General features: G+C 45.8%; 1 protein-coding gene across 4 annotated transcripts in view; it reads right to left on the bottom strand.

Annotated features, from left to right (window-relative positions):
* Nucleotides 1-12,889, bottom strand: part of si:dkey-97m3.1 (fatty acyl-CoA reductase 1) — a 35,874-nt gene that overhangs the window by 6,813 nt on the left and 16,172 nt on the right. For all 4 annotated transcript variants that reach the window (XM_034577680.1, XM_034577678.1, XM_034577679.1 and 1 more), the window contains exon 3: nt 2,181-2,356. In XM_034577680.1, the coding sequence (XP_034433571.1) occupies nt 2,181-2,356 (176 nt within the window). The remainder of the gene's footprint in view (nt 1-2,180; nt 2,357-12,889) is intronic.

Raw genomic sequence — 12,889 nt, forward strand, 5'->3', positions numbered from 1 at the left:
GGTGTGTGTGTGTGTGTGTGTGTGTGTGTGTGTGTGTGTGTGTGTGTGTGTGTGTGTGTGTGTGTGTGTGTGTGTGTGTGTGAGACTGCTACTATCTCAGTCTGAGCATTTGCATGTAAGAACATTTGCATTTGCCGTTGACCAAGTGTTTCACTCAAATCTGAATTTGCTGAACATGATTGTGACCCAGAGCAGAAGGACACGAGGGGACGTTGAGGTGTGAAAACACACAGAGGAGAGTAAACATCTGCTCTTTTAATAAATGTGTTGGTCTCATCATTATTTTTCAGTTTTCAGCCTCTCCTGCACACCAGAGAGCACAGAGCTGCACAATCAACAGTTTTTAAAACTCCTCACACCTCTGAACAATCTGTTTTAAATGATTTGGTTTGTGGAGGTGTACCTGGGATTTTGACCTAAACACAAATAGCTGACTTGATCATTCTGTCGGATTGGAGCTAGGGAATCAAACCGAGCGTTTCCCCATTTCTCTGCCTCAATAAACGAAAATTACAGGTTTAAAAGCTCAAGAAAAACAATAAACGAGTCAAAAATATTCTGTCGTTTTTGTGTAACATAAAACATCACCCCCTTGGTGGAAGTAAAACTAGAAACTACACCGAAACTATTCATAAGTATTAATACATTGCATTAGTTATTTCCCAACGATTTGAGAAAAGAAAAATCATAGGGGATGAAAACCGTGATTCTCATCGTCTCGTGAAGCTCAACACACCAACACACCAACACACTTCATATACGGCAAACGTCTGCATTGGTGTTGGGTCTGTGACGTGCACCAGCTCTGCAGCAGAGTGGAGCGGCAGCACACACGGTCCGTTTAGCCTCAAGGCATCAGAAAGAAAAAACCCAGGGTCAGTTAAACCAGACACTGCAGGACACACTCTGGTTCTGTGTGTGTGTGTGTGTGTGTGTGTGTGTGTGTGTGTGTGTGTGTGTGTGACGGAGCCGCAGATGGACGGTGCCTCTCGGTCGTGGGCGACGGGTCCACTAGCATGAATCAGATGTGCTCAGGTGGTGCCAGCTCGTTAACGGGCGGCGAGTGAAGTTGGTTATTAGAGGATGAGTTGTGTGTGTGTGTTGGCGTGGCGTCTGCTCGCCACCTTCTGGGACCATATGCCGGGTTTTCACGTCAGCACCACTGCGCTCCAACGCTCCCTGCATCTGACTCATCAGCCTCGTCTTTGTGCTGTTCTGATGAGTCAGAGGATACAAGTCGAGAACTATTCATTTCTTATCTGAAGATTCCACCTTCGAACTTAAGTTTATCACAACTGTGTCTCAGCTTATTCTTCTAGTTTAAGCAAACATCTCTCATGATAACACTGTTCTCATTGAATCAGTGACTTAGATCTAAAGAACATTACGGCAAAGTCACATGGTGTTTATATTTTTATAACCCCTTTAAACCAGTAGTATGAGGTCCTACAGCTGAGGTCAGACACACGAGTCTTTGATGACAACAGGTTGTTCAAAACTAGCATGGCATCACTCTCCAAAATATCGGTCAAGGAGCCACTCAAAACCAAAAGTGTCAACCTCATGGAGTAAGACGTAATGTCAGGAGATCACCAAAGTCTTCAGACCTCATCCTCTGGGAACCATGAATACATATAATCTTGGTTAATCCTCCAACATGGCTCTTTATTGTCTTGTAATTTTAAAATCTTCAGGGTTGATCACACAAGCTATTCATGCTCTGTGTTGTTTACAAAAATAAAGGGGAAACTATTTATTGTTTGACAGATTTAACAGTAGGAGACTTGATGTTATTACAAACGGCAGATTTCTCCACATCCTCACTTTACTGCTTTGTAAACCCTCCTGCTTCCTCTTTGCTTCAGATAAATAAAACAGTGCAGCCAGTTCGGCGAGCTGCGTATCCTCTGGGGTGACGTTTATTGACATGAGCTTCCTGCTGTTAGGAACGTTTACGCAGCAAAACGGAAAGTTATCCAGGTCTTTGGTAAATTATTTGGTTTAGCGAAATATGAAAAAAGCTGCAAGTGGCACAGAGACGGAATAAAAAATATTTTAGAAGATGAAAACAGTGCAGACAGAAAGGATCGATGTGTGTTTTATGTGTACATATGAAGGAGGGATGGCAAAGCTTTGACGTGGGGGTTTGTGTTCATGTATCAAATCCGTGTGATCCTCACTTGAGCGGCTCGTCGAAGCGGATGGTGGCGGCGCAGTGGAAGACGATGTGGATGCAGGCGCTGAGCTTCTCCACGTCCTCCGGGCTGATGGCGAGGCCCGGCTGCACCAGCTCGCTGCTGATGGGGATGATTTTCTGGTGGAAGTCGGGGTTGTCCTCCCGCACGCGGTCGAAAAGCTGCCAAAACAGAAACGCACACACAGAGAAACATCATTTTTACAAGCCATTTTGCTAACAAGCAGCTTTGAGTAATGCACAACGATAAATAAAGCAGCAAATGTATATGCCACTTATAATTATGTGCATACTGCAGAAGAGCTGGAGGCCCAACTGTAAAAACTGACTCCAGCAGTGACAGCTCAGCACTGGAAGAGGAATGTTAATGATTTCGAGGCAGCAAACACAGCACATGTGTAACTTTGCCAGTTCCCCTCTGGCAAAAATCATCCTTAAAGTTGTAATATCACAAACACGTGTTTCTGATCTGTGGAGCGAGTCAGGGTTTATTTTTATGAAAACAATAACGGCACAGGAGGATCATTCGGCAGCTTTTCCTGCAGACTGTCTTAGTAAAGACAGTTCACAGATGTGAGAATCATGACCTCTGACCTGCTAATGACTGATTGCACAGCTAAAATGATTCAAATGAGGTCAATATTTGACTTGACCTTGACCTTGACACGACCTTTTGTTACTTATCTGACTTATTATTCATTCAACTAAGAGAAACTGGGTGTATTTGTGTAAATGAAGGCTTCTTTAGTCAGGTAGATTAGAAATGTGTGTCAGAGGAGCTGCACGTGTCGTACAGAGGTAGTGCTGCAACAGTGGACCAATGAGGTGACGTCTTCAAACGGCTCATTTTATCCAAACAACACCTCCCAACCAAAGGTTACGAATACTAATGTACAGTTAAAAGTAATTAGCAAATATTTAACTTAGTAGCACACTCATTCCTCAAAACGTCCTCACAACTGGTGTGTACACATCACACTCACTTCTCCTGCACTAAATATCCAGTTCACACAATGATGCACATGTGACCCGACACAAAGCCCAGCTTGTGTGATATTATTCCACCTGTTTGCTCACTGGGGGCTGCAGGCATTCCAACATGGACGCAGATTAGGCGACCTCTCGTCTAGATTTACCAGCTCATGTCTCACTCCGCGCCCTTGCTGCCCGACACCCCGCTGCCCCCTGCTGAGCTTCGAGCGCCGCGTCACAGTCCCCCTGCAGCACTCAACATGAAACCCCACAGTGTTGCATCGGGAGACGCTAACCAAAGGCAGCAGAGAAAGTCAGGGAGATGTCATGTTGCGTCACGCCTCCCCCTCCGTGCAGCTCCAATCAGGAGCCGCAAAAGAGTGGCGCCAGTTTTTTTGTTCCGCCGGCGTGGCTGACATCTCCGGCAGCTGTGCAGAAAGACACTGTGCAGATACATGGTAGGAGATGGCATGAGAAGAAGAACGAAGGTGAGGGGAAGCGAAGGGATTGGCATCAACGTGTGTGCTTTCTCTGTTATGAAATTGCCGCTCTGCGTGTGTGAGTGTGTGTGTGTGTGTGTGTGTGTGTGTGTGTGTGTGTGTGTGTGTGTGTCTGTGTGTGTGTGTGTGTGTGTGTGTGTGTGTCAGATGTCCCAGGAAGCAGAGCTCTCTTCCTGAAGAGGACAGACGTTGAATTAAACAGCTTCAAACATCTGTTTATATTCATGTTCTGTGGCCCCATCTGTCTCTTCTGCTTTGTTATGCTCTTCCTCTCTTTTCCAAACGCTGCCCATATTAGGCACAAATCCTGATGTACAGTATGTAAAGTCATAACCCAGAGCCATTCCCACTCGGCTGGGAGGGGGTTTATGCATGCAACATTTTCTGCATCATAGCGTAGCACTGCTTTTATTATGTAATGCAAAAATAATAGTGTCCCCCCCCCCCATCCCTCTGCTCTATGGCAGCAGCTGGCAGTCAGAGACCGGCAGTCTGCAGAGAGCGGTCGCAGAAGAAGAGATTCAGTCAGTGTTCAGTTCTCATCTTTCCAAAAAAGCCCAATCATTGTGTGTTGTAGTCGTAAGCTGCTCTCAGATATGCACTGAAGTCCAGACATCTTCCCGTATGCAAGAACGCAAATTGCCCTTGTGAGAAATTCACAGCTAGCGAGACGGCGTGTTGATGACGTTTCTAAAACGCGACAGACACAAAACGGGAAAACTGCAAATAACTCAGGATGAAAAAGAGGAGCTACACATGAGGAAGACACAGACGAAGACCTCAACTTGGAAAGACAACGAGATTCGAGGGCTTTTGATAATAAGGGCCGACGGTTGGGTCGATGTGCTGTAAACAAAAACACGTAATTTATTTTTATACCTTTATACCTCATGGCTGCCTCCTGCATGCTCATACCTAGACACCACCCCTCACCTGAATGTTCCAGAAATGTTGAGCAGTCATGTTGTCCCTCTTTGTACATTCTGCACAACGTGTTCTCTCTTCACTATGATTCACTGAGTTGTTGATGTCATTTCATGACCTCAGCTCAACCTCCTCCTCAGGGTGTTGAGCCCGGCAGCAAAAAACAAACCAACCAGATTTGTCAGTAGCCCCCAAAGTGTTTGGGTCGTCTGCTGAGGACGTCTTCAGGAAAGTTCAAGAGCCAACGTGAACCCTTCTGTGTTAATGTGGCCCGTGACCCACTGTATCTGTCACTGACACATCAGGTGTAAGTGCACAGTGATAATCCTCACAGAGCAGCGTCAGTTACAAAGAGTTTCTTCTAAGATGTCACTGACGAGGACTTTTGGGGATCAACCGTGTCTTAAAAAGTCCCAGAATAGCAAAGACTGGTCGTGGAGGAACAGCCGCTGATACGCATCCCTCTGGTCGTGTGATTGTCATTCATGAGGTTTGAGAGTGCTGCTGAAACCAAAACCACTTTAAAAATTCAACACCGGGGAACAGCAGAGAGGAAACAACAAGGGTTGGTTCGACTGAGGAGGAAACTTGTAACCACATTAAGTCGAGCTCTTGCTCAAGGTTTTAGAGAAAATATTGTTTAGCGGTTGATAATGTTTGATCCCTCCAAAACACTGAAGCTGTCGCTGGTGCAGTTTGTACAAGACTTTAAAACTAGATCTACAGGACGAACCACATCAGGAACATAGTCTTGTCTTGTCAAGTAGAAATATTTAAAGTCAGTTGAGGCTGAGTACAACATCAAGTAGGATCCTGTTTTACAACCTGAAGGAGTGCAATAGTTTATCATCATATTCATCTATGTTAACTGCAGTGATTCACGCCTTTAGGTATAGAGAGTAATACAACTGCCACATTTCTGCCTGTAAACCGGCTGTAAAACCAGCTCTGTGGTGAGTGGGGCCACACGCTGGTTTCTCATTTCTTGGCCAGCTGCTCACTTCACTCTTATCAGCTCTGCAACTGCAGTTTGTGCAAATTGAGTGTTACACAAAGAAACACACCCCTCATTCACTACTCGCAGTGCTATCACTGACTGGGCACTTGACAGATAAAACCTACATTCTCCCTCAGCTATTTCCACTAGTCACAGAAAAAGAGCAGCACGACTTTTAACTAGGATTATGTTTATGAAGGAGCCATGATCCGGAGTTAAACTACAGACTGACCCAGAGAGGAGACAGTGCAGAGGGGTCAGGGGGGGTCGGGGGGGGGGGGGGATGAATGAGGCTGTAGAAAGTGGGCTTCAGAGGGCTCTTTGTTGTGGACACAGGCAGAGAATGGCATTGTGGCATTGTTTTGTTAGAAAGGCTCTTTGGATGATAAGCGGTCTTGTGCCAGCCTTCCACCGCTCGCATTTACCACTGCACCCTTCCCCCGGCCCACGGGCATCTGCGAGCAAACCGCCTTGTACCGGGAGACAATGGTCCACCAGTTCGCGTTTCCTCTACGCTCTGCGACGAGGACAACATCACCACTGCCTTCCAGCCACAAGCGTTTCTGTCTTGCATCTTACAGTCGAGACAAACAAAGACGTGTTCTTGAACAAGCAAGAATCAAGGTCGTCTGTAGAGTCACTTCTCCTCAGTGACTTTCCTTTGCTTGAAGTGTAATGGTGGCTAATACACGTGGTCACCTCTTTGTCCTTTCTCTGCACTGGACGCTGCCATTTTTTGGGATGCTGACAGCAATAAGTCGTCCCTCATGAGCGCTCGATGCATCGCCTCCGCGGACTTTCACAGAAACCCAACACTAATGGCACTTTCCTTTCAGCCCAGCAACCCGAGATGTCATTTAAACAGCCTCTCTTCTCACTAACTGCCCTTTAACTGGGCTGCACTGTAATCACAGCCCCCTTCACGCAGACGTTTCCCCCCCCCAGCGGACCAAACTCATGACAGTGACAAAAAGAGCTAGAAATGAGTAGGAGGCTAAAAAGTTAAGGGAAACCCAACGAAACAGTTTTCTCTTCTTGTTCATCTAAAATATAAGAGTCTGCGATGTGGCTTTCATCCTCAACACTGTCAGTTGTCACACTGGCAGAGGAAGCCAGACACCACCAATCAGAGATGAACATGCCGGAACAATTTTACTGTAGCTAGGGAAGGTTTACTAAAGTGTGTCAGACAGAAGCAATTAACAGCTGCACCCTCAGCGTTGACCTCCATTTCCTGACACGCACAGTCTATATTAGTCGAATAATAGGACGTGAGCAGGAATCCTGACAAAAGAAGCCAGAAAATTGTTTTTCTAAAAACACAATACAGCACAGTAAACACGGAGGACACAATGGAGGAACCGTGGATAATTATTATTTTTTCAGATACCAGCCACGTTCTCTTTCCCATCTGTCAAAAAAAGAGACAAGGCCCCATGCTAAGGATGAACTGCTTCGTCTCGAGAGAAGTCAGAAAAGCGAAGCGTCTCGTGGGAAGCCGTGAAGAAGGACAGACGTGACTAACCCCCCAGGGCTCTCGGCATATTAAGGAGGAAAAAAGGGTTCATCTCCTCTTCTCCTCCTCACCCTGTCTTCCATCCTTCCCTGTCCCTCCCTCCCTCCCTCAGAGGCTCCCAGAGGCATAAAAACTGATTTAACCAGCGCATGTCACTGCACATTTCAACACTGCTGCTGAGCGAAACAGCCTCTCAGTCGGAGCTAGAGATCAGTAAGATGCTGAATCGTATTTAGGCTTTGGGATGCAAAGAAAACTTAACTTAATGTGCACGTTGGAAGAGTTGTCAAGATCATAATTTTAAACTAGCCACTAGGCGTGAATAATTCGAATGTGCAGCGTGTGACATCGCGTATTTAAAGGAAGAAAACACAAGACTAGCTACGAAGGCCGAGACAAAATCTCAAGGGTCAGGCTGTAGTCCACAGCAATGATTTGACAAAATGTTATTTTACAATGAGAGAATGTACAATCACAAATAATAAATGAGATTTTAAATGTTAAGGAGGCTAAAGAGCCGACCCCTGCACTTGAGATATGAAACTGCTAAAGCACAATATGTCTCTTTAAAGGTAAACACCATCTACTAATGGTGTTACATTTCATTACTGGTCCACTTAAAAAGAGACACTGTCTGCTCTTTCTTTATTCAGCCCTAAATCAAAGCTTCAGGATTTAGGAGAACCCCTCATCGAAGCAAGCTAATGAAAATGGACGGTCTTCTCATGTCTGGCTCTGGGCGTTCGCTGTACACAACTCAACTTCAAACCAATCGATACGAGCAGAATAAGGCTTACAGTAATGGAGTGTCTGGGCTTGGCGCTCGGTATGTTGGTGGCATCGCGTTCCAGTCCCTCAGACAGTAACGTCATGCCGAGCCAAGGAGAATGTTATAACCCCTCCAAGAGCAAAAGGACAGAAATGAGGCTGAGTTTACGGTGTGAGCCGCAGGTCTTTGTGTTCTCATTAAACAATGACAAGACTGAAACGCTCCAGAAACAAGCTGTAAATACAACACTGACATTTTTATCACCATTTAACATGATGACAAACAAGTTTTATAAATTTAAAAGTCATGCTCTGTCCTTGGTTGAACACGGTCTACCTGATGACGTCTTTTAGATCCATATGCTTTCAAGTTAAATCCTTACAGAGTCAAGTCTATGTCCAAACCTTTAGTTGGTGCGATTACACTAGTAAAGCAGTCCTCATTTCTGAGAATTAAGCCGGACTCGAGTGTTTGCTGCTTCACCCTTTGTGGGTAGAGAAGATAATCATCAGGCCATAGTTCGTCTGAAAAGAGTTGGATAACTCAAGAGCCCAAGTTACACAGCAGCCCATTCGAATTGTGTAACTGTCGTTATCTTGCCGTTCACCCACCGGCTCAGATGTCAAACCTTTCCATTGAACGTAATATCGATTGTCGTTGTGACAAGAAAAGGCGAGTCGGACTTGCGTCACTCAGGCTGATTATCTGCATCAGATTGGTATCAGAGTTTATCTGAAGACGGAGCAGCAGCAGGTTGTAATCTTGATGAACACGAGCCTCTCTGATATGGAGAGCAGCGTCTCGTCTGTCCTGCCACCGGATCCCGAGCATTCTCCCAAACTTCAGCCCTACTTTTGAGGAGAAAAGCAGGACACCCATCAATGACGCCCACCTGCACAAAATCATCATCAACTAAAGGGCAAATAATCAACCACTTTTTTATACTTCATTGAGATCTGTTTGTTGACTTTCTTCGCATTCCCCAAGCCATTTCCACAGTATCGATTATCCAATACCAAAAATGCCAAATAACAAAAAAAGAGGGCTCTTTAAGTTGTGCTGCCCTTCAGGTCTCAGAGGGAACTGAAGCTACAGAAACTCGTGGACACTCGCAGACACCTGACAGACTCTCCACCCAATGCAGAGAGTCGGTGCTAAAACTTAATGACTTCACCAGCGACGTTTTAATGTGCTAATTTGTTTCATAAACTGGAGTTAATTTGTGGCCTAATTACATCGGTTCCCCCCCTTGGCCCTGTCTCCGGGGAGGAGTTGTAGGGCTACTGGTCGCCTCTCAGTCTGTTTGCCTGCTGCGTCGCATGATATCCAACCACAGATGCTCTGCAGCGAGCCAGACTGGCAGCAATAACTTCTCCCCATGGAGTCGCTGGACAGGACCAGACACAGCAAATGCTCAGTCACCCCACTCACGCTCATCCCTAAAAGTTGCCTTCTTAACAAAGCCTTGTGCCACACGTTAAATCCAGGATTTATCTTTTGAGCCCTAAAGCATAAAACACACCAGAAGAAACGTCTTCCTTCAGGATTGAGTCGTATATTCTTCAGGTGGCTTTAACAGTTCAGGAAGCAATTCCATCAACTCCACAAGTGGAAAAACACAGAGGTGCCCCGTAAAGGCCAGCAGGAATCAATAAATCTTGAAAGATCGGATTTGGCTCTGGATGCAAACAAGAGGAAATCAATACAACCATCTAGTTATGATGGATCAGATTGCGTTAATGGGCAAATTACTGGAAACCACTGAGCAGGGGGCTGCACCCTCAACACAGAGCGAACGTCAGACTGTGGAACAAACATCCTGTGATCAATGGATAATATGGTCTTTAATGCTGAAAGTGCAGGAGCCCTGCGTCAGGACTGTTCAGCAGTAACAACCGGAGCCTGAGAGTGAATTAGAAGGTGAGTGAGTGCAACTGTTCTCGTACATATATAAAACTCTTTGAACTGCATGTTCCCGTGCATCCATGTGTCTGAAATGCAGTTCCCAGACTTTTTTATACAACACATTCACAAACACGCCCTTATTGTTTTAACTCCATGAACATAACAGATACAGGTGAGGCTCATCGGCCGTGACGCATGTTCAGCTGAGCTCTGGTATTTGCGGCATGAAGCTCTTTGTAAGTCTGATACACAGGACGTCAGTGAGGTGGGTCCGTCTGTGTCAGAAACACAGCAACTACCAATCATCTCTCTGTTCTCTGACATTGTGAGAAGACGTCAACACCTACGAGGGAAAATTACACCGAGAGGAAGAACATCACACAAACATTCCTGCCAAACTACTTTACAAAACAAATACACAACTAAGAATCAAAAAGCAATTAGACATCAAAACAAAAAGAGTAAACATTTTAGCTTTTTTTGCAATCCCACGATCTCCCCTAAAACCGGGGCTGAATAAAAACCTCGGGGATCAAAACGATTGCGGAGAAAAAAGTGGAGCCGACTCTTATTTGCCAAAGCAACAAGACAACATCTGCTCAATAAACGACTGGTTCAACATCTCGCCTGCTCCGAGCCCATTAGACAACATGTTTGAGCAAATATGGCGAGCAAACATTCGGCTAAACTCACAGACGGGCAACCAGCGACAAACAGGGAATGTCGTGAGGAGACGGTGGAAAGTATTTGAGAGGCTGATTCAGACCCTGTGGCCTTTTTGGTTTGAAGTGGTGAAAATGAAGTTTTATTTAGGGATGCATTCATCTATTTTATTAATTTTTGTTTTTATTTAATTACATTCATCTTCTTTCAATCATCTAATGGTTTTAGCAGAGATAAACTTTATTAAAGAGCCTTCACACGATGTTAATGCTGATGCACAGAAGCACAAAGTGCCACATTGATCACTGCACATCCTCTACAGCAGTAATCAATAGTCATTCCACAGTAAACACACAGTAAACCCTCCTCTGATCAGGATCCTGCCTTGAAGGCAAAATTCCACACATCCCCGTCCTTCCCACCAGAGATTCCACCTCCCACCTCTCTCCAGCCGACATCTGAACCCAGTGCTCCCAGCTACAGAGTCGGTCCTGCAGTACGAAGATGCTGCGCGGCCTCAGAGATGAAACGTTAAGACTGGTTCAGGGATTAACGGTCCACTTGAGGGTGGGAGAATCCTGCCGCACAGCAGGAGAGAACCCCTGTGGACCCAGAAGCCCACTTGTATCAAAAGATCTGACATGCCATTCAGTGCCTGGCACCACAGCCGGGGCTGCTGGCGTCGCCCAGACAGACAGACGGACAGAGAGGTGGACGCAGCTTAAATGTCAAAGTAAGTGCAGCCGAGATGCGCAGACAATGAGATTCCTATCGGTTTGTCCTTTTCTTGCTCGGGGCAGCGCCGTGGGATAGATCTCTCGGCTGTTACCTAGCAACAGGTGGTAAGAAAGATACGGGCCGGGCTTGAAGGAGGAGAGAGGAGGCTCACTCGAGAGACCAAAACCACTGTTCTCCTCCACGAATTATCCTAGTTCTGAACAGTATAATACTGATCCCGGGACCCGCATGAATACCAATTGGCACTTGAGGCCAGGTCGTGGAAATTGAATGACATCACTTCTGAATGGGGCCCGAGCTTGAGTGAGTCTGTACTTGGCAGAGCATCAAGCGCTGCCCTGATAGCAGACACTATTAGAGCGATGCCAAATCCAATGGAAATTTGTTGAGGGGGGGAAATACCGCGAAGACCTTCAGCAGAAAAATCATACGTCACCATGAGTGAATGTGAAGTGGGTTAAATACTTAGAACAGGAGTAATCGTTTGTGCAACATGAGTTCTGTGATATTTTGGTGCATTGATATTGTTGACACAGAGCTGCTCTCATCCTATTTGGGCTTAGTACGGATTAACAATCACTGCTCTAATCCAGGTTAGGATGTTGTTATTGGGTTAAAATGATCAGTCGATTGACAGAAATATATCGGACATAATCAAATTACTCCTTTTTTTTTTACTTTGTGCAACAGGAGAGAGAATTCTACAAGCCCCCAGAGTCCAAGATAAAGTACATTTAACAACCTGGGTAATTCTATATGTTTTATTGTGCACTCTACGTCATAATGTCATATCTAAATGTTCCCTCTCCTTTCCTTCTGTAAAGGAAGGAAGCCTTTTGCATCTGTACAGTATCAGGACAGTAAAAGGTTTTGAACCAGTAAACTGAAAAACCTTTGAGCAAAACAGCGTGACCCTGTTGACATGTAATTAACAACAGATGCAGGCGATCAAAAAAAGTTTTATTCTCACTTAAATTTTTCCCTCGAGGCCACATAATTTAATTCATTACACGGTGAAAGAGGTTCCGTGAAAGTTTACAGATGTGAAAAGACGAGAAAAAGGCTAAATTCAAAGGGTCAGACCCACGGGCGGTGAGCAGAGCAACGAGCGCAGCACCGAGTTCAACGAGAGCAGTAAAAATAGATCAGAGAGAGAAGTGGGGGCGAAACAGGGAAGGTGTGATTTTCTTAGGTGTGCCTGACAGTTTGAGGCCAGCAGCGCCCGAAGAGCAGGAGCACGCGAGTTCGCAGCTGCTGCTTCTGATCAACGACTCGCTCCGGTGTCGATACATCACTTCATTCAGTCCAGTTCGTTTTGTGATGAGTCATGCTTCGCTGCTCGGCCTGATACAGCTGACATCACATATTTAGAGCTTACCTCTCTCCCCTCAGCTTATGTCCCCCCCCATCCACCTCCTTTATTTCTTCCCTTCTTCATTGTCCGACCTCCTCATCCTCACCTCCTCATCCCCACCTCCTCCTCCTGCTACAACCCCGCAGGTCACTCGTCCTTTCAGTATCCTCACTCGGACTCGTCCCCGTCGCTCTCCGACTCTTCTGCGTCTCTTGCTTTGAAGCCCGGAGATGAACTGTCGGAATCTACCGAGATGTCATTAAGTTTGTGTCACCATGGCAACAGCTGCTGCCGCTGCCGCTATAATTCACAAGGAAATTTCCGCGGCTCTGTAAACACGCCGAAAACCGCGAAAGC

Source organism: Hippoglossus hippoglossus, chromosome 23, assembly GCF_009819705.1.
Source record: "Hippoglossus hippoglossus isolate fHipHip1 chromosome 23, fHipHip1.pri, whole genome shotgun sequence".
Lineage (NCBI taxonomy): Eukaryota > Metazoa > Chordata > Actinopteri > Pleuronectiformes > Pleuronectidae > Hippoglossus > Hippoglossus hippoglossus.